Source organism: Urocitellus parryii, chromosome 5 (assembly GCF_045843805.1).
Source record: "Urocitellus parryii isolate mUroPar1 chromosome 5, mUroPar1.hap1, whole genome shotgun sequence".
NCBI lineage: Eukaryota > Metazoa > Chordata > Mammalia > Rodentia > Sciuridae > Urocitellus > Urocitellus parryii.
Window position 1 is genome coordinate 71901827 of NC_135535.1, and position 25962 is coordinate 71927788.

At 34.6% G+C, this 25962-nt stretch overlaps 1 protein-coding gene across 1 annotated transcript in view; it reads left to right on the forward strand.

Annotated features, from left to right (window-relative positions):
- Positions 1-25962, forward strand: part of Adamts20 (ADAM metallopeptidase with thrombospondin type 1 motif 20) — a 147511-nt gene that overhangs the window by 95688 nt on the left and 25861 nt on the right. Inside the window, exons 29-31 of the mRNA XM_026401433.2 lie at positions 11471-11638; positions 24812-24985; positions 25061-25231. Of these exons, the coding sequence (XP_026257218.2) occupies positions 11471-11638; positions 24812-24985; positions 25061-25231 (513 nt within the window). The remainder of the gene's footprint in view (positions 1-11470; positions 11639-24811; positions 24986-25060; positions 25232-25962) is intronic.

Consider the following 25962-nt stretch of genomic DNA (forward strand, 5'->3'; position numbering starts at 1 on the left):
TATTTTAAGCAAAAGAATAGAATATTTATTTTCTCCTGATTGCCTAGTAGCATACATCTTTCATATTAATACTCACATCTGATTTTAACAAATCCTCCCAACTTCATGACATGAATAAATTAGTGAAGCAAGCTTTTCATGTATTCACTAAGTAGCCTTCATGAGGCAGCTCCAAAACTCTAGAATATACTGGCAGATGTTGATTCCCACTAATAAATCAAATATCTGTGATTATAATTCTGAATGCAACTTTACCAATGTAACACATACAACATTTTAAAATATTGTTGTGTTAAAAAGTCAGTAAAGATAAAGAGCTGTCTCCTGATCATCTCTCCCACTCTAGAAATAATCATTTATCTTCTTATCTTTATTTCCATATTTACAAATAAAGTTTATTCTGCTATTTCTTGATGCATCAAAAAATTACCTGTTGACGTCTCCTCATAGAGCATGAGAATTTAGCTTTCTTATGCAAAATCATGAGCTCTACAGTCTATCTTTCAAAGAAATTTTGATCAAGTCAATAGTCGGTGCCACTCGGTCAGTATGAAGCCAAGTAGTATACTTTGAAATCCTGCTGTCTTGTACAACTTCTCTACTTTTTCTCAAGTTAATCATTTCCTAATTCATAAATTCCTTCAATTTTTTATGTTTCAATCACCATTGTTTCCTCTCAAGTGTTTGTCCAGATGTGTAAAATCTCTGTGAATTGTTTTCCCTAAGTGTTCAGGTATTTTCTCTTCCCTAGACTCCTTCGCCTACACCTCCCATCTTCTTCCATTGATGTAGGGTGGATGATTTTAACCTTCTGTACCTCTGTCACACTGTCCTCTCATTCTGTGATATTCTTCTCTTGCCTTCAGTTTTGATGACATCTTATATTACATGTAATAATTACAGTTATCTTTTTTTGAGGGGATATTTTTCCCCTTACATATCTTTATCCATTAGACCCTTTCTTTAAGGAAAAGTGGTTTTCTGTCATTTCCACTGAAAATTTTCTTCAAATTTTGATGATTCTCTGCAACTCATTAGAGTAAGGGATTAGTGTTTGGAAACTGCATTGGGATAGTTGAGTAACTAGTGATCTTCCCTGAAAGCCAGCGCTTTGAGATCTTTTCTCTTGGACACCCAGATTCTCCAGAGAAGAACCCCCCTAATTCCTTGCTTAGAGTAGACTGTGGGCAGAGGTACTAAAGACCTGAGAGTTCAATATATAGAAGCCTCTTATTCTTCTTCCAGTGCCCCATTTCTAGAACCCCATGCAGTTTAATTTGTTTGCGAAAAAGCCCTCTCTCTGACTTTTTGCTTCTGAGTGCTGAGCATGGCAGGGGTTCTGCAGGTCTAACTGTATTGCTTCATGTTGGTCTTCTCCTTTCTGTTTATCTTCTTTGCATCTTCCTAAGCTACTGAAGTATAGTTTTATGCTCTTGGACATTGTGGGTTGAAAAAAAGAGGGAGAGGAAATAAATACAAAAGATCATTTATCATTTTTAACTAAATCTGTTTTGCTTAAAACCAAGTGTTTAAAATTTGCCCTCTTTGTTTGGGGTTTATTCTACCTTATCCCTACCTTTACAATAATTTGTCTTAGGAGGAACAAGATGGAGTTTCCCTGGAATTCAAATGGGCTCACTGTCTCCTTATCTCATAACTGAGTGAGTTGCAAATGTTAGGAGCTTTGAACAACTCCCATGTTGCATTTATGTGTTTAATTGGCAAATCTACATCAGACATTGTATTTTTACAATTTTATATTCCCTCTGAATTTGAGAAAGGAGAAAAAAGAAAAGGGAATAGAGGCTTAATATGCATTTATTTCATTGTTTCAGGCACTGTTTTAGGGGTTCACTTATAGATCATTTAATATCACAACCTCACTGAAGCATAGGTATTATTGTCACTTTATGTTGTGAAATTGGAGGACCAGAAATTAAGCATCTATCCCAAGTTTTCCCCACTACTGACAGCTGAGATTCAAATGTGGGTGTCTGACTCCTAATTCTGTGCCCTTTTCATTATTCCATCTACTACCACCCAGGAGTGCAAATCATGAAACTCACCTTCAATTTTAACATATATAATTCATTTCTATGTGATTAAAGCAATAACTTTAAATTAGCTTAAATTCACCAAAATATGAAATTAATTCCAAACACATCCTTCCCTCATGACCTCTATTGCATATGGTAAGTAGATATTAATTTGTGCAGTGAGGGCTGCTCCTTTCAACTCAACTCTGACTTTTCCCTTTTCAAGCATTCAAAGAGCTCATTTATTTCTCATCACACAGCTCTCTGCATATTCCTTTTTGGACCTTTATAACCCTACTTAAAAGCAAACTTCTTGGCTTTATTTCTGTTAACTCCCACAGCCTGTACATAAAACAAGAAGAAACTTGAATGGTAAATCCTGCTATATTGTTAGCACTTGATTTTAAGAATTTGGTTAATGTTTCCATAGTAAGTAATGCTTTAAAAGTCATAATTTTTAGGCAAGTATGATTTGGTTATTTTTCTGGTCCCTTTTCCTTTGTATGGTTTAACCACACTGAAGAGTTCTCTGCTCTGCTGCACCCAGAAAGGCAGATGCTCATATTTCTGGATTTAGGTTCTCTGCAGTAAGATAGAAGTGTTTTTTTTTTTTTTTTAATGGAATGTGCCTACATTCTTGTAACAGCAATGTCCCAGGTCATTGTGATTCATGTAGAAACAGCAATAATAAATAAATTCACAATAATGCCACCAAAATAATTCTTAAAATTAGACAAGATTTACATCAATTTCATATTACCATACCATTTTTCTCTTGGTTGGAATATAATTGTAAAGATTCATGTCACTGAATAAGTCAATGAAAACTTCTAACAGGAAATTTTTAGATGATTTCCACTTGCAAATGAATTTTATAGAGGAGGCTGAAATGTTCATTACCTCTTTATGGCACACAGAAACTTTGCCATTAGCAGAGTTAAAAGAATAAATCATAAGCTTCAAACTAATGATAGTTTTTCCTAAGTATTTTTCAAAACAAATAATGCTTACATTTTGAATTAGAATTACATTTACTCTTCCAGTAAAATATACCTGAGTTTAATAATTAATCTTTGCAGATTTTTCAATTATTCTTCATTAAATCTTATTATTGAAACTAATCTAATAGTTGAATCTTTTAATTATTAGTTACTGGGGTAATTTTTCATTCTAATTTTCTAATATTTAAATTGTGGGCAAACAATATTATATGATATGTGTGTCATTTACGCAGATGTGTTTTTACATAAGACACTGCATCAATTACTGAAACTTTTCCTCATGTTTACATTGCAAGTGAAAATAATCACAAAACTTTCCAGAGTTATAATTTAGACAAGATTAACAGTTGCAGCAAATTATCTTTAACTGTTTCTTATAATTGAGTTAGCCAGATGAATTACATGTGAGATCACACATATTGCATTGATCAGCTTAGAACTCTAAGTCTATGAATATACATAAATATACACATCCATGCATTCAAAATTAAAATCTTATAACACAAAATTGAAATTAAAGTTATAAGTTTTATGATGATATTAACTAATATAAAGTAACTTTGCTGGATATGTTGGTTATTCATCATTTTTTGGTTATTATGCTTTCAGTTGTGAGTCAAACACTTTGCAAATCAATCTGACTTAAATTTTTTTAATGGCCAAAATTACAAATTTTAAATATAATTAGATGTACTGCAATAGAATAAAATGTTTCAGTGGTAAATACTTTAGAAACTAAAAGCTGTCCTGGTTTGTTAATGCTGTGTTATCAAAGAATGTTTGTAACAGGTTTAAAAGGAAGTTTTCAAACTCCATGAAACTTTAAATTATAAGCATAATCTTTCAGGAAACAGTATGAATGGGGACCCTGTTGGTGGATTTAGTATCTCACTCCTTGGCCCACATGTGCAGTGAATTAAGAGAACAGTAGTGGGATTATTTTACAGAGCTGACACTCTTCATATGCATATTTTGTCCTTTCTATAGCTGTTTTAAATAGAAGGATACACTACTGTACTCTAACTAATTTAATGTTTTATTTATCTAATAAACTGAGATGTTCAGTTTAGAAATAGGTTCTCTCAATTATAGAGAACATAATAATAAAGTAGTTGTATGGAACTCATATCTAAGATTTTATTGTAATGGACTTTTCTCATAGATAATACAGAAATATCTGGCTTTCTGAAGATCTCAACAACCATGCTGTTTAACCATGCAATGGTTTAGAATCAACCTATTTTATTTAGAGTGTTGTAATAGTCTTCTTAAAAAACAAAAACAAGTCACATGTACACATATATGCAATAATGTTTTATTCTTCAAAACAACTAATTTCTGGTCAATTTTTACTGGAAATTCTGTCATTCTGTATTTAATAGGTAATTTCATATGCTAACCTTTTATTCCATGATAATGTTCTAAAACTTTTAAAACAATCACTAAAATCTCACTTTAAAAAATTCTCTAGCAAAATAGTATGGCCCAGATTTTTTTCCCTTTCAAACTTTTGATTTAACTTTGCTAAAGGAGCATAAAACTGTTTAGTTATGAGATAAATGAGATAAAGGATTCATACTCCAATACTGAAAATTTAATTGATGCTTTTTAATGTCACTTAAAGACTAAGGAAAGCACAGCTAATCCTCTCAAAGTATTTCATGAGAGATACTACAACACCTGATTTTCTTTAAGTTATTTTAGCATACTGGTGTTTAAGTCAAAATCACTCTATTTACTGTACATTGATGCTTCTTATTATGCTGTTGCATTTGTCTTGATGGCAATAATTTTTTTATTTGTATTGAGATAGATTTTGATTTCTAATATATAAGAAGTACTTTTCTAAGACAAGCTCTTTAAACAAGAAGAGTTTATGAATACTTTACAAATCCTACTCCCTTTGTGGGATTTCTTTGTTGTCTGGAGAAGTCATTAATACTTGGCTTATGGTGAGCAGTGGGATAGACATAACACCAGTCACCTGGTTATGAGTTTACATCTTTAACAAATGACTTAGAGAACTTGCTATCAGGAAAACATAGAGGTAATATGATATTTAGTAATAAAGTAAAAATTTGTTCTTCATCCGATGACCTGTTGATTTCTAAGGAGTATGTTTTAAAAGCAAAGAACCATTAAATTCCCAAACTTTTGGTAGGCGAAGTGAAATTGAATAATAGTACCTTATTATTTTTGTTCAGTTTTGTATTTTCTTGTTATGTTTATTTGCTTAATTACAACATTAGAAAACAAAAATTAAATAAAATGGCTGAGAGAAAAGTTACGACTATTAAATTTATGTCTAGTTAGATTATTTATTTATGGTTGCTAAAAAAAAAACTAAGTGTCATAATTTTTAGTTAGCCCCAAAATAGACCCCAGGCCTCAAGCATGCAAGGCAAGGACTCTCCCACTGAGCCATATCCACAACCCCCAGTATGGTTTTCAGAAGAAAAGTAGATTATTAAACAAAATGTTTACAATTATAAAATTATGAAATATTATACTTAATTGTTAATAATTTACTTCTCAGTGGTGAGGAGAAATGTTAAGGGAGCTGCAGGTTAGTTGTTAAGGTATTTTTTGTTTTCATTAATTAATCTGGAATTATGATCTGGTTAGTTTAAAGTGGATTTTTGACAAATTTACTCACAAAAGTCCATTTAGAAAACTGGCAATAATTTAGCCTGTGTTACAGAGTTAGTTTGGAAAATGTTAAATTATTAAGCAAGAATATATATGAAGGAATTACATATGAAGGAAAGTAGGCTTATCTTTAAAATTCTTCTCGGGCTGGGAATGTGGCTCAGCGGTAGCGCGCTCGTCTGGCATGCGTGCGGCCCGGGTTCGATCCCCAGCACCACATACCAACAAAGATGTTGTGTCCGCCGAGAACTAAGAAATAAAATTCTTCTCAACAACTTGTTATTTTGATAGTCATCAAAAAATCTTAGCATAGAACTGAGTTGGTATCAGAGCCTTTTCCTAATATTAAGTGTTGAATATTAGTTTTAACAATATTCTTAGAGAATTTTAGCTTAAATCTGTGTGGTTGACATGGAAGGAAAAATATATAATTTTATTTATAAGTGACACTATTCAGTGGCATATGAAATAGATATTTCTACTTTTCTAAACAATTAAAATAGATGTAATGAATAAATAATTCTTTCTTTTAATTTTGATTGTTTTTGCTGTCCTATAGACCAAATTACAGATTCTTTTTTTTCTTCAAATTACATATTATAAATAAAATTGAGGTTGATCATAATTATGTAAGTAACCTTTAAATTTGTAGTATACCATCTAAAATCAGTTCATGTGCTACCAGTGGAATATATACCAGTTTGGAGGATGTTCCTCTATGCAAGTTCCTATGGTTAATGGTACATTAGAATTATTTTCTCCATTTAGAAGGAATGAAGAATGATTTATGACAAATTTCATTTGGAACAAGTAATTCTGGGTTCTTCTATTTTTCATGTTTCCTTATAATATGTCTGTTCCTACTAGATTCTGTAATCTGTCTGGAAGAGAAAACAGATGAATAACAGATAATTAGAGGTGTATTGAGGGTCACAAAGGAGAAACTCAAGGTGTTAAAAAAAAAGTTCGTAAGACTCATGCCTAATCTGGTCTGAGTTAGGGGGCATATGCAAAGGTGCTGAGCTGGGAATAAGCAGAGTACACTCTAGAAAATGACATTCATGCATAGATTTCCATTTGCTCTTCTCTCTGTGTTATTTTCCCTGTTTTATTCACAACATGGAAAAAGAAACATTTTTAAGCATTTTTCTCATGAAATCAATGTGGTGTTATGCAATATTCTTTTGGTTCTTTGTTGGTTTTAACTTTTTAACATTTTTCTATACCGTTAAAATATCTTTACAGTTTTCTTAGTTTTATTTCTGTCTTTTCAAAAAAATCCCTTCATTTTACCTTCACCCATATAGAAAGTATTATTTTACCAATATTATTAATGGAAAATGGAGTGTTATATGGGTAAAAAATTTACCTGTAGTTACTCAGCTTGCATACTTTGCAAAGAGTGCATGCATGACTGAGGTAGAATGTAACACTTTTTTCAGGATTATTTCATAACTAGCTATAGTATCTACTAATTCCCCAGTACAAATACTGTTCCTCACTGTTGTCAAAAAGAATACAGTATAAATTAACATAACAGTTTCTAAAAGCCAAAAATCCCAAGACGTCCATTTCCTAGAAATAAATAAACTTCCCTATTTAATTTTGTTCAGCAATTTAAGTTTCCAGAATTAAATTAATCAAGACTCCCCAAATTAAGTCAATGCATTCATTCTTCTGTGGTACGTTTATGTATAAACAAACAAAATGATCCTCACCTCAAATATCAGAAGTAGTCTTCTCCTATAATTATGTACAACTTTTCTCTAAAAACAAGGATATTCTTGTTCCAAAGTTAAGGGGGACTAATTAATTTTCTTGGAATAGAAAGTACCAGCTATCCCAAATGACTCTGGAGATTCTACCACAGTTTTAGTGCTTGCAAGTGGTACATTTGTTTCAAATGCTGTCTTAAATAGAAATTTGTCTTTATCTAATATATGAGTAGTCACTTCAGGATATTTATGTGTTTATTCAGTATCATCACTTCCAAAGTGGGCTGGGTCCTATATCTACTGTTCCATAGACATTCTCCTTAAGGCTATGTCTTAACCTCTTATTAAGGGACATAGAGGTTACCTTTGAGAAAAAAAAAATACCACTTTTGTCAGACTGCTAGAAATGAATTATGCAGCATCAATGAAAATCTTAGGGGAAAAGGAAGGCATAGAAATATAAAGTACAGAAAAAAGAAAAGATTGCTGTGATAGGAGAGGAAAGAATTGCTATGTTTTGGTATCCCTACCAATGGCTGTTTTGTGGAATCTTGACAACACAGAATGTACTGTGGTTTGGGAGAGGAAAGAGGTAACATTTCATTCTTTGTTTACTCTATAGCTGCCTCATTGCAACTAAAACACAATTCTCTGCATAGCATGTTCGCTTTTACTTCAGAGAAATTCCACATGGAATTCCAGACATGATAAAATAATGGCCTCATTCCTCTTCAGATCAAGAAAAGAGATCTGTACTTAGTCCTCTTCAGATCTTGAAGAAAAAGAGCTCTACTTCAAACATGTGTTCAAAACATAGTTTATTGTATAATTATCTGATTTTACATTTTTTCTAACTTACCTAGAGGACTTTGAATTTATTAACTAATAAATATATTTTATGGAATTTAAAATTTTTAAATAAATTAGTTTAGTGTGCAATAAAAACGAATAAATTGCTTACACCAAAATCCAACATCAATCAATCCACTTGATATTTATGATACCTGCTACTTTGAATAATCTAAAACAAACTGACCTCCAGGAGGCTGGGTAGATAAAGCACGTGACAAATATAGAAAATGATGACGTGCTAAAAAACAGGTGAGAATCAGAAGAACTCAACAAAGTGAAAGGTGGATAAGCCTTTAAGGAGAAGTAACACTGAGAAAGCACTAGGGGAAGTGATTAGTCTGGGTAAAGAAGATAATGAGTTAAACTCTGTTGAAGATTGAAGAGAAAGCAATTACATTATACCTCAGTAGAGAAGTTTGCATGATGAAAAGTAGCAGAATTCAGCCGGGAAATTATGCCAACCAAAATCCACAAAAGCAAGGAAGAGAATGGATTAAAAACAATAAGGAGCCATTGTCAATTCTTGGGCAAAAAAAAAAAAAGTACATTTAAAGTTATTTAATAATAATAGTTTTTATGTTATAATAATAAGAGTCTGCTTAAATTTGAAAATATAAATGTACTAAACAAGTTGATAAAATTGGTTTATGTTTAAATTATGTATAGTCATAATCTAAATTAGACTGACAATAGTATAGATTACTCTAATAGATTAAAATAAGGAATAAGAGAAAAAATAGAAGATGAACTAGAGTTAAGAGTAGGAGACCATTCAGTTGTCTGAAAAGTAATCTTAATAGTACTCTGCACTTCTGAATTTACATTACATTCATATATATTGTTCATAGAGGAAATATATTGCTGAATTCTAAATTAGAATCTCAAGTTTAATCTTTCTTCTCATCCTATGTATTTTGAAAATTGTTCATTCTTTCCAGAAATATTAACAATTTGCTTCATATTTACTGTGTGATTCTTGGATACTGGGCATGGTTAAAAAGAACCTTGGGAAATTTTACAAAATAGACACACATGAGCAAAATATAGATAAAGTATAGAAAGCATATATGTAGATCATTCATCCTTGTCCATCAGGAAATTGCTTCTCCTTCAAGACTAAGTGTGAATGTCACTATCTTGAGTAATTACCAAAAACCCTAGAAAGAATTGGCTACTTTTCATTAATTTCTTAATTTCACCATATTCTTTCTTCTACCATTTTAGTGATACTTATTGTTTTGTAGCATTTTTGGTTTTTCTGATCTTCACTGGGTTTACATTATTTAAGACCTACTCTGGCATAATTCATTTCACAAATGGCACGTATCTTTTAGATTATAAGCACTTGAACATGAATATTATTGAATATTGCACATTTAAATAATTATTACTTTTTAAATAAAGGGTTAACAGGGAGAATAATAAATGCTATTTTGTTTCAAAAGATCACAATTCAAATGTTAGAAAAATTACATACATCTGAGGAGAAAAATTTCCATGTTTGAACATGTATGCATGCAAAGTAATTAGTACACTCCATGACAGTATATGCTAGATAATTGATAATATTTTTTAAAGAGAGAGAGAGAGAGAGAGAGAGAGAGAGAGAGAGAGAGAGAGAATTTTTAATTTTATTTTTTAGTTTTCAGCAAACACAACATCTTTGCTTGTATGTGGTGCTGAGGATCTAACCTGGGCCGCCAGGCGAGCACGCTACCGCTTGAGCCACATCCCCAGCCCTGATAACATTTTTAATGTGCAATATTTACATTCTTAGAAAAATAAGCAATGAAGAAAGAATCAAAGTTGTGCCCAAGATAAGTGTCCAGGAAGAGTAGAGCATATAGGGAGGTCTAGATCATCAGTAGAAGGAAAGAATGCTATCTGTATATGAATATGAAATTTATTAGAGGTTTTCAAACAACTAAATGTGTTCTAAGTGGCATAGGAAGACTCTAAGTATTAGTGAAGGGGGAAGTAAACATCTAGGACATGATCACAGCAAGGCTTAATGAAGGCACCAAGTTCATTACCCATACAAATGAGATACAGTATTGCCGATAATGTAACAAAGTAAATTTCATTTTTTGAAGTTTAAAAAATTTTAAACATCTAATGGCCCACATTAGATAGTATAATAGTTTGTGAACTCATGATACCCATTAAATGCATAATATACTAGCTAATGTTCTCAGAGCTCAGTATGTTTCTAAATTAAACACCATAAACAGCTATCTGAGAGGAATAAGAATTGTCTGGGATCCATGTCTTCCCTGCTTTTCCTGCTACCTGTGTCATGCTGAAATTGTCAATATCTTCTCTGAGACTTCACGAACGAAAATGATAGAAGAGGAAGCTAATGTTTACTGAGAATCTGCCTGGTGTAAGAGAACTGGATTAGATATTTCATATTCTTTATCTCATGTTAATCTTCATAAAAAGTTTATAAGATTGGTGTCATTATTCCCATTTTGTAAGTGAAGAAACTGCTGCTTGGACAGATGATGAAATGTACCTGCAAGTCATTCATCTGTGACTGACAAAATCCATATTCAATGCCAGGGCCGAAGAAGCTCTTTCCAGCACATTTCAATATCCTGGCTCATAAAACGACAACTGGCTGAAAAAATAGAGTTTTACTTATATTTCACAAGTTTTTCTTTTTTCACTAAACACATTGAAGGTAGAGAGATTTGTCTTCTGGATTGATGCAAAAAAACTATACTTAAATGAAACTATACTTTAAAAAATAAAATATCTATTTTTTCAGTTTCCTGCTCTGAGAGGTCATTGGATTGTTTTTTTGTTTGTTTGTTTTGGTTTTTAACAAGGAAAACATACTTTCCAGTGTGGAAAAAGCATATGAGAATAAAAATATAATAGGTGGAAGTGACTCTACAAACTGAAAGCAAGTTTTATTATGCATGATAAAAGGAGTTATTTGAAGTCTTTTAAAATATCTAAAACATCATGTGTCAAAGAATTCCTGGTATATTGTAGACAAGCAATACTTTTTTGTAGAATGAATGAATACCTTTTGATATCAGCATCAATTGATGGTTGAGGGCAGATTGTCGAATTTCAAATTCTAATTTGAAGTACTGGAGCATATCTTAATACGAATGTCAAAGCAATGCTGTTTTGATCATTTTGTTTTATATTTCTTGAAGATAAACTTAAGAAAAATAAATCAAGGGCATTCATGTTTCTTTTCTAGTGTTCAGTTTCGTGTGGTAAAGGGATAAAGTATCGTGATGTGCTTTGCATTGACAAATTCCAAGGGAAATTAGAAGAAAAATATTGTAGCCATCTGCAGAAACCTCGAACTCACAAAGTTTGTAGATCTATCAGATGCCCTTCATGGAAAGCCAATAGATGGAAGGAGGTATGTGATGAATTTTATAATTATAAAATTATTTTTTGCATTTTAAAATCTTAATTTATTCTGTTTCCTATAACCTAGAAAGTTTTTTTCTTTAAAGTGTACTTTATTCTGTTATTGAATTTTCTGCACTATAATCTCAATTAACACTGTACAGTATTAAATGCATTTGTTTTAAGTCTACAGTTAAATAACTAATTTGTAACTTGATTTGTCTGTGGCTATAAATTTTACAAGGCATTCTGTTTCTGAATATTAGAGGGACAACTACTGATAATCATCTTGGTAGTCTAGCAGCACGATATATATGTTGCTGTGGTTGCATTTAGTAATGACCTTATTTCCATCCCCCAAAGCTTGGATTTCAGCTTAGACTGCATCTTGTAGAAGTGACTGGTAAATTGCAGACAGGATTGGAAATTGATAATTAGGGAGGTGTGAAAGTTAGATAAAATCAGCTGGGCTGAGATTAGAGTAGAAAGACTCCTGGGTGAAGTGAAGCTCACAAATAAACTAGGCCCAGGCTGAGAATTCAGTTGTAAAAGAAGGGTGATTGATACCTGCCCTGACTTCCTCAGGGAACAGAGCGCAAAATCTGAATTGGAGGAGTCATGCTTCTGAAAGTGGTTGTCAAGCAAACACCAGCTTCGCAAATATTGATGGGACAAAAGCCATGAACAAGATAAAAATGTTAAATGGAATAATTTCCAGAGGGCTGATTGCCTTGGGCTGGGCTTTCAACAGAACCCTCTGGTTGCTCCCAGAGTACCTACAATTGCTTATCTGTTTCTTTTTTTTATTCTTTTTTTTATTGGTTGTTCACAACATTACAAAGCTCTTGACATATCATATTACATACTTAGATTGAAGTGGGTTATGAACTCCCAATTTTTACCCCAAATGCAGATTGCAGAATCACGTCAGTTACACATCCACAATTTTACATAATGCCCAATTAGTAATTGTTGTATTCTGCTACCTTTCCTATCCCCTACTCTCCCCCCTCCCCTTCCCTCACATCTTCTCTCTCTACCCCATCTACTGTAATTCATTTCTCTCCTTGTTTATTTTCCCATTCCCCTCACAACCTCTTATATGTAATTTTGTATAGCAATGAGGGTCTCCCTTCATTTCCATGCAATTTCCCTTTTCTCTCCCTTTCCCTCCCATCTCATGTCTCTGTTTAAAGTTAATCTTTTCTTCCTGCTCTTCCTCCCTACTCTGTTCATAGTTGCTCTCATTATATCAAAGAAGACATTTGGTATTTGTTTTTTAGGGATTGGCTAGCTTCACTAAGCATAATCTGCTCTAGTGCCATCCATTTCCCTGCAAATTCCATGATTTTGTCATTTTTTAGTGCTGTGTAATATTCCATGGTGTATAAATGCCACATTTTTTTTTATCCATTCATCTATTGAAGGGCATCTGGGTTGGTTCCACAGTCTAGCTATTGTGAATTGTGCTGCTATGAACATCGATGTGGCAGTATCCCTGTAGCATGCTCTTTTAAAGTCTTCAGGGAATAGTCTGAGAAGGGCAATAGCAGGGTCAAATGGTGGTTCCATTCCCAGCTTTCCCAGGAATCTCCAAACTGCTTTCCAAATTGGCCGCACCAATTTGCAGTCCCACCAGCAATGTACAAGTGTACCCTTTTCTCCACATCCTCGCCAGCACTTGTTGTTGTTTGACTTCATAGTGGCTGCCAATCTTACTGGAGTGAGATGGTATCTTAGGGTGGTTTTGATGTGCATTTCTCTGACTGCTAGAGATGGTGAGCATTTTTTTATGTACTTGTTGATTGATTGTATATCCTCCTCTGAGAAGTGTCTGTTCAGGAGAAGTGTCTGTTCAGGTCCTTGGCCCATTTGTTGATTGGGTTATTTGTTATCTTATTGTCTAATTTTTTGAGTTCTTTGTATACTCTGGATATTAGGGCTCTATCTGAAGTGTGAAGAGTAAAAATTTGTTCCCAGGATGTAGGCTCCCTATTTACCTCTCTTATTGTTTCTCTTGCTGAGAAAAAACTTTTTCGTTTACGTAAGTCCCATTTGTTGATTCTTGTTATTAACTCTTGTGCTATAGGTGTCCTATTAAGGAATTTGGAGCCCGACCCCACAATATGTAGATCGGAGCCAACTTTTTCTTCTATCAGACACAGAGTCTCTGATTTGATATCAAGCTCCTTGATCCATTTTGAGTTAACTTTTGTGCATGGCGAGAGAAAGGGATTCAGTTTCATTTTGTTGCATATGGATTTCCAGTTTTCCCAACACCATTTGTTGAAGATGCTATCCTTCCTCCATTGCATGCTTTTAGCCCCTTTATCAAATATAAGATAGTTGTAACTTTGTGGATTAGTCTCTGTGTCCTCTATTCTATACCGTTGGTCCACCCGCCTGTTTTGGTACCAGTACCATGCTGTTTTTGTCACTATTGCTCTGTAATATAGTTTGAAATCTGGTATCGCTATACCGCCTGATTCACACTTCCTGCTTAGAATTGCTTTTGCTATTCTGGGTCTTTTATTTTTCCATATGAATTTCATGATTGCTTTATTTCTATGAGAAATGCCGTTGGGATTTTGATTGGCATTGCATTAAACCTGTAGAGAACTTTTGGTAATATCGCCATTTTGATAATGTTAGTTCTGCCTATCCATGAACAGGGTATATTTTTCCATCTTCTAAGATCTTCTTCTATTTCTCTATTTAGGGTTCTGTAGTTTTCATTGTATAAGTCTTTCACCTCTTTTGTTAGGTTGATTCCCAATTATTATTTTTTTTTTGAGGATATTGTGAATGGAGTATTTTTCCTCATTTCCGTTTCAGAAGTTTTGTCGCTGATATCCAGAAATGCCTTTGATTTATGCGTGTTGATTTTATATCCTGCCACTTTGCTGAATTCATTTATTAGTTCTAGTAGTTTCTTTGTAGACCCTTTTGGGTCTTCTAGGTATAGAATCATGTCATCTGCAAATAGTGATAATTTAAGTTCTTCTTTTCCTATTTTTATGCCTTTAATTTCTTTTGTCTAATTGCTCTGGCTAATATTTCAAGGACTAAATTAAATAGAAGTGGTGAGAGAGGGCATCCCTGTCTTGTTCCAGATTTTAGAGGGAATGCCTTCAACTTTTGTCCGTTCAGAATGATGCTAGCCTGAGGCTTAGCATAGATAGCTTTTACAATGTCAAGGTAAGTTCCTGTTATCCCTAGTTTTTCTAATGTTTTGAACATAAAGGGATGCTGTACTTTGTCGAATGCTTTCTCTGCGTCTATCGAGATGATCATATGGTTCTTATCTTTAAGTCTATTGATGTGGTGAATAACATTTATTGATTTCCGTATATTGAACCATCCTTGCATCCCAGGGATGAATCCTACTTGATCATGGTGCACAATTTTTTTGATAAGTTTTTAATATTCTTCAGAATTACACCAGACCACTATCTTTTTCTCTCTTAGAGACAATGGATATCTTTTTCACTAAGCACCTAACTTCATACATAGCTAAATACTTCTTATTTTGAATACTTCAATTTAATTGCAAAGGATCTCAACATCTCTTATTATTGTTGTCATATTGTGGTTGTGCTTTAAGTAGAGGGCCACCTTACTTTCTCTGGACCAGTGTGGCAGAATAATGTTAAAGCAACTTTCCCTGAGGTGAAATGCCAAAAGGGCGCTGGATGTGAAAAATTGCAGATGGACCAGGTGCCAACAGGTAGCTCCACATTCTGACATCAGGCAGGATCCACAGAGAAGGGTGGGGATGGGGGTTTGCAGTGAAACTGGGAGAGACTTTGCTTCTTGACCAGTATTCCTATGGTTCCCAAGGGTGCTTCTGCTGCTATGCAGCTGCTGTAGCTGCTGTGATTGGTATTCATGAAGGACACTTTCTGGCCTTTGACCTCCAGCCCCACGACAGTGAATCCATCCATCATTAGTCCTAACAGATTGGCCTTGGGTTACCACCAAACATGAAATTGTATAATATCCACTAAAGGAATGTATTTTAGAAATTTCAAAGATACAGATTTGAATATGCATAGACTGTAAAAGAGATGCTTTTGTACTGAGTCTGCTTTCTCCTCTTTACATTGGTTTTCCTTGTCATAGAAATTAGCTTCTTTCACCCACACAGTCCTTAAATCTCTGCCAGAAACAAATGACCACTTGTAAAGTCCTTGGCTTTTGATTTATTCTATAAAAAGTACCCACATGAAGTCACAATTGCAGGCTGTCACTGCACTACATATAATATTATATTCAACAGAAGTGTAATTTCAGAGGTGGTTACAAGAAAATCACTGGTTGCTGCTTTGTTCTGCTTGTATAAATTGCTAACATTGCTTTAATAAAATCACCTGCTATAAAATAATTTCATTCATTACCATTTACATGAGGCTTTAAATGGAAAGGCTCATTTGGTAAATTGTTGATCAAAAAGGTACTCAAATGAGTCTGAAGAGATACTTTCCATTTGGTGTTTGATATCCTTTTTCTTTAATGTAATGAATTTTAATGACAATTGCTGAACAAGAACAAACACTGTTATACAAGACCATTTGTCTTCTGTGTCCAGATGTGTATCTTTAGAGGCAAATCAAATAAGTCCTAAAAAAAAAAGAAAGAAAAAAAAAACTTCACAAACATACTTCCTGGAAGGAAGCAAGGGGATGTTTTATCATGTATGTATTTGAGAATATCAGCTCCCTTTTTAAGTTCAAGGTGAGACTACCACTAGATTTTTCAGTGTCTCAGGCCTCACCTACTAAGTTAAGTGTTGACAAAATGAATAGTCCCTATGTTTGGGGACAAAAAACAAAAACAAAAACATGTCTTGAATTCTTACCTTCCCTTGATCAGGCTGAACCTGCTGGGTAATTTAGAAAAGAATGAGAGTCTCATTCAACCTTATTCAATCTTGAGCCAGATGAAATCAGCCACTTGCCTCATTCCCCTTCTCTGAGATCCATATTTTCTCTCTCACATTTTAAGGTCAGAGCTGGGACCAAAGATGCTAATAAGTTCCCAAATCTCATGAATCTATCTAGAATCTCCCACCTGAAGCCCCTAAATTGGACAAATTAAAACTATATGCTAAATGTTGGATTTTTAAGTGATTTTGTATTTAATTCCATATTTTCTATGTCTCCAAATGCATGTCTATTTCCATATTTTCAAAAATTTCTGAGATATGCATTTATATTTATATTTTATAATTTAAAATAATTATATATATATATATATATATAACAGTAGACATTATTTTGTTCAAATATATATATATATTAGTCATTGATGGACCTTTATTTTATTTATATGTGGTCCTGAGGATCCAACCCAGTGCCTCACACATGTGAGGCAAATGCTCTACCACTGAGCCACAACCCCAGTCCTAAAAATAATTAATCTTTTTCAAGTCCCTGGTGCTATCAAGCAAGGATCCAGAATACCTTCATCTCTGTCTTCAGGGTACTCAGTGATGTGTCCACTAAGGCAGGCAGGCTGGGTACAATTTCAGAAATGGATGCCGTCCCTCCTCTGGGGCTGGGTGCTATGGTTCTCAGTCTTCTGTTTTTGCATTTCACTGCTGCTTGTCAACTCTCTTCCTTTATCATTTTTCTTAAAATTTAAGATGGCTTCTGAATGACTGAGATGAGGTATGTATCAATGAACTTTTCAATGCAGAAATAATGGTACTTCAGCAAGAAAAGTGAAGCAAAAAAATATAGGGGGGAGGGAGGAGTCAGGGACAGTCACTCCCTTCCTGACAAAGTATGAGAAGCTTCTCTATTCCTCACAACAGTATACTGGAGGTATTAATGCATACATTATGCAGATGAAAAAACAAGTAGCGTGTGCAGGTCACAGGCCAGGAAATATTGGGGGATAGAAACACAGACCTATTTGAGCTTTTCCCACTGTGTTTGCTATCATAATTATTTCACTATTATCATTATATCTTAGCTTATCCTTATATTTCCTTAATACTATATTGTCCTCTCTGGCCAAGAAGGGCATAGTTTCAATAATTGTAGGCTCTTACTATACTAGATAATAATTTATTCAGTAGAAATGTAATATATGCTGTGCTAAATTTATTGAAAGCTTATTCATGTAAAAAAATGGCTATTTCATAAATTAAAAATATATAGTAATTTTATATGCATAGGAAACTGAGGATTTAGTTGATCACATATGTTAAATAAACTGTAATGACTTAAATGACTAGAAGCACATTAGGCTATATTAACAGAAGGATAATGTTTGTACTTTTTGGCTCTAATAGTCAGGTATTTGGACGTGTGCATACTCTGGGATCCATACTTTAAGAAAATCATTACAATGTTTCAGATTTCCAGTGATGAACAATCAAATGGCAACAATACTGCTTTATCAGTCCTGCTGTCTTCTGTTGTAAGCAGCAAAAGCCCTGATTATTAGTAGATTAAAGCACTAATGTTTATTTTTACACAACAAAAACAGCATGGCTAGTTTTAATTTTGATTTAGCAGCTCCACGATATCAAGGAGTTGGATTGACATATCTCCAGTTCATTTGTCAGCTCCTGATGGTCATTAGATGGCTTCCACGGTTCTAGTCCTCACACCTTCATACTTTTATATGTGACAGTAGACATCATTTTGTTCAAATTAATAGAAGAGAACAGATTCTGGAGAGTGGGTAAAGTTTAAAGACAATTTTGGGTCAACATAAGAGAGTATTTGCTAACATTGGAGGCACCTGAAAATCAAATGTTTGCTTTGAAGATATAGTGAATGCTTTAAGAAATTATATTTGGTTATGTTTAGTTTGATAAGCTCTCATTCACCATTACTATAAAAGAGATTTCAGAATTAAGGAAAGATTAGGATTAGGTATTCCTAGAGTTTCTAACTCAAAATGGCATACTACTGCTATGTTATTGATTCTCTTGAAAAAACTATAGTTGCAAATAACTAATGGAACAAAAACCTTATTCACAATGAAAATTATAACCAACTCATCGAGAGAGGACTTCATTGTTTTTATTTTAAGTAATTATTTATTAAATGGCAAAGTGAGTCAGCATTATTGAAACCATTTTGCAATGCAGATTGTGATACTTCTTTATCTTTGTTCTACAATAGCTACAGAACTTGTGGATTTGCTAAAATTCATCTTCTGTTTTCACTAAGCCTTTCAAGTTCTAGTCTAAGCCATGTTATATTTATGTGTCAGTATGATTTTTCTATCAAAATTGAGTTATGTAGGGTTGCTAACTTAGTGTATTCCAATTATTTGTGTTATACTTGCATCCATGGCCTCACAAAGCCCTCAAACACATCATCTGGGGATATTTTTAAAATAAAATTTAACACACATATAAATATGTAGTTCTATAAAACTATTAAAATAAGGATGAGTGTATGGGGGTTGTAATGCACTTGGGAGGCCATTCTGATAAGCCACTTAAGAGGGATGGCAGTGTTTACACCGCATCTATGACCATAAGAGGAACTGGCTTTAGGTAAAGGTGATGAGTTCTGCTATGAAAACATTTAACTTCAGTAGCGTTTGATATGTTTTAGTAGGATATGCTAATGCTTACCATATGATCAGAGAGAGTGGAGTCAGGTAAGAACCCTTCGAGGGAGACGTATAAGAAGAAAGAGGAGAGCACCTAGAACCAGAAAGATTTCAATCCTAGAAGTAAGACCAATGCACTGGAAGTGGTTAGTGGTGCCAAATGTGTTGGTGAAATTAGCCAAGAAGAGGTTTGAAAAGTGTCTATTGAATTTGCAGGTTGTTGATGACACAAGGGTTGAGAAATATTAAATAGAAGTAATAATTATCCTCTATTCAAATCTAAAACCATATCAATTTACTCCCTAAAATACTGAAAAACAAAAGTTACCTTCTTTTCAAAGCAGTCCACTTTTTCTCCTTTTGGGGAGGAGAGGGCCATGATAAAATATAGTAACCATGCCTGGTCTCAGTGGATTTTTTTTTAAACTTGTTTTAGGATCAAAGGACCAATAAAGCAGTGTGGTTTAGTGAATTATAGGAAATTATATGTGTTCATTAGAACTTCTTGCTAAGCTATGTTTTGTGAACTTGTTTTTTCCAGGAATTGTTTTTTTTCAGGTTTGGAGGCAGGATGTTTTCCAAATATGGTTTATTTTTTTGAAATTATCTCTGAAAAGTTTGCAGGAGCCATATTTTATAGGTTAAACGTTTTCATAAGCGGTTCAGATGAGGCTAAACTGCTTCCAGATGTTTTAGTCTATCTAATAGTGTTACTGAAGCACAGCACATATTAAGTTATTTGTCTCCCTACAAAGAGGTATATATGTTTTGTGAAAACATTCAATGAGTTGGCAAAATTCAATAGCTTAAGCATAACTTGAATGTATATATGAATTATGTAGATAAGTAAAATTATGCATACAAATTCTCTTTGAAGTCAGCGGTTGCTGCTTATACATGCAAGATAGAAATACTAAAGTTTACAGTGTCTTTATAGTGAAAATGCTGCTACAGTTTGTACGAGGAATTGGAGCCTACTCGGTAAATTAAATTCTTAGATTTTGTGGGATTTACATATTTTTTTTCTCATGGCAAAATTATATTTTGCAGATATCTGTTAATGTTGTTAAAATAAATATAAAAGGAAATTAGTTACTCTGCAACTCCTGCAAAAATAGAGAACTTGAAGAACAACCTGATTTCTTTTTTATAATATTGCTATTGGGAATACTGATGGGTCCTCACACAATACTATCCAGTATTACCTCAAATCTCTTCTGAGATGACAGGGAATATATAGCACCGGACTCACAAATTAAATAAATATTCTTAGACTCTGCACCTTATTAAGGAAGGCACCACAACTCTGCACTGTTGTCAAGCTCTGTGGTATGATTTTCACCACTTAGTTTTAGAAAAACTTATATCCCACAGCTGCAAAACTGTGAAGTCTTTCCACCCCCAGAGGCAGTGAGAAGAGCTCAACAGAAAGAATGGAGCTTTGACAGTGCTTTACCACTGTTGTGATTCAAATGTTTATGTCCCTTCAAAATTCATGGTTTGAAATCCTGCACCCCAGAGTGAGAGTATTAGGAGGTGGGGAGTGTGCGGCCGATTAGGTCATGAGGGTGGAATCCCCATAATTGACTCTCTTATGAAAACGACCCCAGAGACTTAATTTGTCTCTTCTGTCACCACGGAGGTTGCTGGGATCCGAACCCACTGGATTTGGTTGCTTCATCAATAAGAGAAAAATGATACCAAAAAAAAAAAAAAAAGAATTTATAGCCTGGTCCAAACTGGGAAGACAACTCTCTGTTTGTGCTGTCCCACAGAAATATTAGATTCATAGTGGGAAAAAGCCAGGAAATATACATATGTAGACTTTTCCAATCTGTGCTAGCCAAGATATTGTGTTAGTCAGCTTTTTGTTGCTGTGACAAAATACCTGAGAAAATCAACTTAGAAAAGGGAAGATTTATTTTGGCCCACAGTTTCAGAGGTTTTAGTCCACCATCACCAGGTCCATTGTTTCTGGGCCAGTGGTGACGCAGAACTTCATGTTGAAAGGGCTTGGTGAAGCCCTTCTCATAACATCTGAGCAGAGAAAGAGAAAGACTGGGGACAAGATACAGTCTCCAAGGGCATGCCCTCCAAGAGCTGCTCTCTTTAACTAGATCCCTCCTCTTACAGTTTCCATCAACTCCCAATAGTTCATTCAGCTATGAGTCCATCAGTGGATTAATCCACTCATGAGGTCATGAAGTCAGAGTCCTCATGATGCATTACTTCCCCAAAGCTCATTTCTTCTCTCTCTCTCTCCTTCTCTCTCTCTCTCTCTGGGGATGGGTACTAGGGATTGAACTAAAGGGCACTTGACCACCAAGCCAAATCTCCAGCCCTAATTTGTATTTTATTTAGAGACAGGGTCTCACTAAGTTGCTTAGTGCCTCATTTTTGTTGAGACTGGCTTTGAACTTGTGATTCTCCTGCCTCAGCCTCCTGAGCTGCTGAGATTATAGGCATGCACCACCATACCCAGTCCAAAAGCTCATTTCTGAACAAGCCTTCAGACATGAACCTTTGGGGGACACTTCAGACCCAAACTACAATAAATCCATCACAATTCAAGTTCTCTGAGCATATTGGTGCCAGGGGTTTTGGGGAAGGCAATTTTAGCTCCCATTCTCAGCACAAGATGATGGTTTATAGGAAGCTGGGATGGATGAAAGCTTTATCAGGAAATGAAGAATAATAAACAATTTGGGATTTCTAACTTTAAATGGACCTCATTATACTTCTACCACATGAGGAAGCATAAGCAAATGATCATTTATGAACAGAAACAGGTCTTCACCAGACACCAAATCTTCTGGTGCTTCAATTTTGGACTTTTGAGGCACCCAAACTGTGAGAAATAAATTCCTGTGATTATAAGTCACTTAGTTTAAAGTATATTTTTATAGAAGTCTAAACAGACTAAGAGAAAATGGGTACTGATAGCAGGATGCTGCTGTAACAAACATCTAAATGTGGAAGTAGTTTTGGTACTGGGTAAAGTGTGGGGACTGTAAGAGTTTTGATGTTTATGTTACAAAATCCTGTGTGGCCATGAAGGTATTAAGGGCAATTCTGGTGAGAGCTCAAAAAAGAAAATAGAAGAGCTGAAGATAGAGCTCAATCTTAGAGAATGTGAACTGTAAAGGCCAATCTGATGAGATGGTAGACAGTAATCAGGAGCCTGTTATTGGACAAAGGAGGAAAGGCCATCCTTGTTACACAGTTACAAAGAATCTGGCTACTTTGTGTTCACATTTCAGGGAATTGTGTTAACCTTCCTGTGTTTTGTGGAAAGTAGAACTGATAGGTAATAAAACTGGATATCAAAGAAATTACAAAGCAAAGCTTTGAAATTGCAACTCGATTTCTACTGACTGCTTATTGTAAAATGCCACGACACAGAAATGACTTAAAATAGAAATGTAGGGACTGGGGTTGTAGCTCAGTGGTGGAGTACTTGCCTAGCATATATGAGGCACTGAGTTTGATTATTTGAAAAATAAACAAATAAAATAAAGGTTTTGTGTCCATCTATAACTAAAAAGATTTTTTTTTAAATTGGAATATAAATCAAAGGAGAAGATAACTTAAAATATTCTATTTGACAAAATGAGGAAGATTATTCATTACATAATATGAAGGCTGTGGCCAAATTTAATAATCATATTAGAAAATTATCTAATGATGATTAGATTAATTGGATTGGCCATTTCAATCAAAGCTGTGAGTTATTTATCAAGACAATGTGGATATCACATAGTCATCTAAATAGAAGCCATGGCCTATTGTCCAAGACAATGGAAGAATGACCTGTAAAGGCATTTTGGAGATTATCAAGGATTACCCCTCCCCTCATAGGCCCTCGTGCCAGAGCTGAGGGGAAGGATAGGGTGACAGCTACCTGGTGCCAACTCACATTATTAGCTCTAGTCCCTACATTCTGGAGAAAAGCACTCTTCTGCTACCTCAGGTATGGCTTCAGAGGGCCCAGTGCAGTGTACACTGCCCCACCAGAGGGCATAGGTGGCTAGCTTTGACAACGTCTACATGGTGCCATCTCCCAGGCATGCACAGTATCTTATTATGATAATGTGGTTACTTCACATAATGTAGTTACTATCAAAAGATAGAGGTGCCTGGAGTTTTGAAGGCAAGGCATCTGCCCAAACTCTCCCCCAGTGTGTCCAGAAATCAGGACATTGAGGGTAGACTTATTCTGGAAACTTCAGAGTTAATGTTGTTTGTCCCGTTGTGTTTGGGAATTGCTCAGGACCTAGTACCCATCCCCATTGTTATTTTTTCCCCCCTTTTGGAATGGGGATGTCTATCCTATGCTTTTCCCATCACATAAATTGTTTGATTTCACAGGTTCATTTGCCTGAAGCTGAATCATACCTAGAATCTCACTCATGTCTGATTTAGATATTGATACTCTGGAATTCAGACTTTGGAGTTGATGCTGCAATGAGTTAAGACTTTGGGGGTTATGGGGATGCAATGAATGCCTATTTTTTGCATGTAAGAAGAACATGAATTTGGCAGGGTGAGGGAGAGAATGCTGTGGTGTGAATATTCATGTTCCCCTAAAATTCATGTTGAAACCCTACTCCCACGGTGATGAGACAAGAAGGGAACTGGGAATTGATTAGGTCACGAAGGCATTGCTCTCATGATTCTGAGAGGTCATGTCCAATCAGAATACAGTGAGAGTGTCCTCTATGACCCAGATAGGGGAACCTCACCATACACTGATTCTCTTGGTACCTTGATCTTGGAATTTCTGGCTCTAGAATTGTCAGAAATCAGTTTTTATCATTAATAAGTCACCTGGTTTATCTTATTTTGTTAATTAACTTTCTGGGTGGACCAAGAAACCCCCTCACATAGGTAGCCCCTTACAGAGGCCAGCAAGTGACTGAACCTCTCTGAGTCTTGGTGTTTTCAGCATGGTACCTCCTTTAGAAAAACTCTTGTCAAGAAAAATATGTGTGTTTTGTAAAATTATATAAATAACACAAAGTTTACATTATACAGATAAGAAAAATGAGGCCTGGAGAGAGGCTAAATTTATAAGTTATACAGTAGCTTCCCAAACTCCTATCCACTGAAATAAAATTGGGAGTCAACAAATAGCAAATGTATGGATCCCTTAATAGGTACAAACTGAAATAGGTACAAACTGAAATATTATAAGTAAAAGGGTGAACCTAACACTCTTGGAGATAATGTGTATAGTATAAGAATTTAAGTGAAACATAAAAGCAATGTAGTAGAATAGTTTATGACTGCATGGTCATTATTATAGATATCAAGTGCATTTAAGTCAAAAGAGAGGGTTATCAATTGGGAATTTGGTTGTGGTCTGGCATAACATAATTCACTTGTCAAAGTTTCTGGAAGGCTTCAGGAAATTATTAAAAAAGAGGACACACACACACACACTCCACATAAACACGCTACAACACATTTAATTTCTGCCTAATGCATAATATAATATTAATGATGTTTAAAGGAAATAAAAATATGCAATAGCTCAATTTTGCTATTTTTATATAATTTGATATTTGTTAGCTATGTAGTTCAATGCATCTGGGCTTCTTTGCAGTGCTCTGTGACCTGTGGCTCTGGAGTTCAGCAAAGAGATGTCTACTGCAGACTGAGAGGCATTGGTCGGGTGGCTGAAGAAAGGTGTGATCGGTCCACCCGGCCTTATTTTCAGAGGCAATGCTGGCGCCAGGACTGTGTGCAGTACCAATGGATAGTGGGACAGTGGCTGGATGTGAGTATTGATGAGTGAGCTTTCAAAGACAACATCTATAAGAGTGTGCTATTCATTTTGTTATTGCATTTCTAGTGTTCAACATCGTGTAAGACAAAAGAGACCCATCGGCTTGTGAAGTGTGTTGATACACAGAACATGCAAGTAAATGAAAGTTTCTGTGACCCTTCAACCAGGCCTCTGTCAATTAAAAAGTGCAGAAACCCTCCCTGCAAATATGTGGTGGTAACAGGAGACCCATCCCAGGTAAGGCAAAAAAAGGAATTGAGAGATTTTGTTCCTGTACACAACAGCTGGGTCTCAAATTTGAAAGTGGGGACAAATAATGGGTATGCATATTGATCTAATGAGTGATACCATTGGATTGTGTAGAGTACTAAAAGGTAGAAAGCCTTTTAGGTGTGACACAATATTCATGGTGATGCTTGCAGTATAAGTCTGAAGTGTCCATTGGTACCATCCATGAAACCAGCTACTAGGAATAGTTTAGCAAATGGGTCTTGCATGGTTCTCACATTTTAAAAACAGTACTATTGAGGTATAATTGACAATTAACTATATATATTTAAAGTGTACAGCTTAAGTTTAGACATGTGTATGTATCCATAAGATCAGTATAATATACAAAATAAATAGCATATTATACTTCCATCAGCCCCTAATTTCCTTGTACTATTTTATAATCCTCCCTATACTCCCTTCACCCCACAATTAACCCCCACTATTTTCTATATTAGTTATGTGTCACTGTATTAGTTTGAACTTCCAGGATTTTATATAAATAGAATTATTTTTTGTCTGATGTAATACAAGTTTTGGAGATTCATTGAGGTCACAATATGTATCAGTAGTTTATTCTTTTTTATTGTTTAGTAATATTTCATATAAATTTTATAGATGTTTTCAAGATTTCTTATCTTTTCTTCTCTGATGTCTGATATGCCTTTAATTCTGATCCAGTTTACTTTTCATTCCAT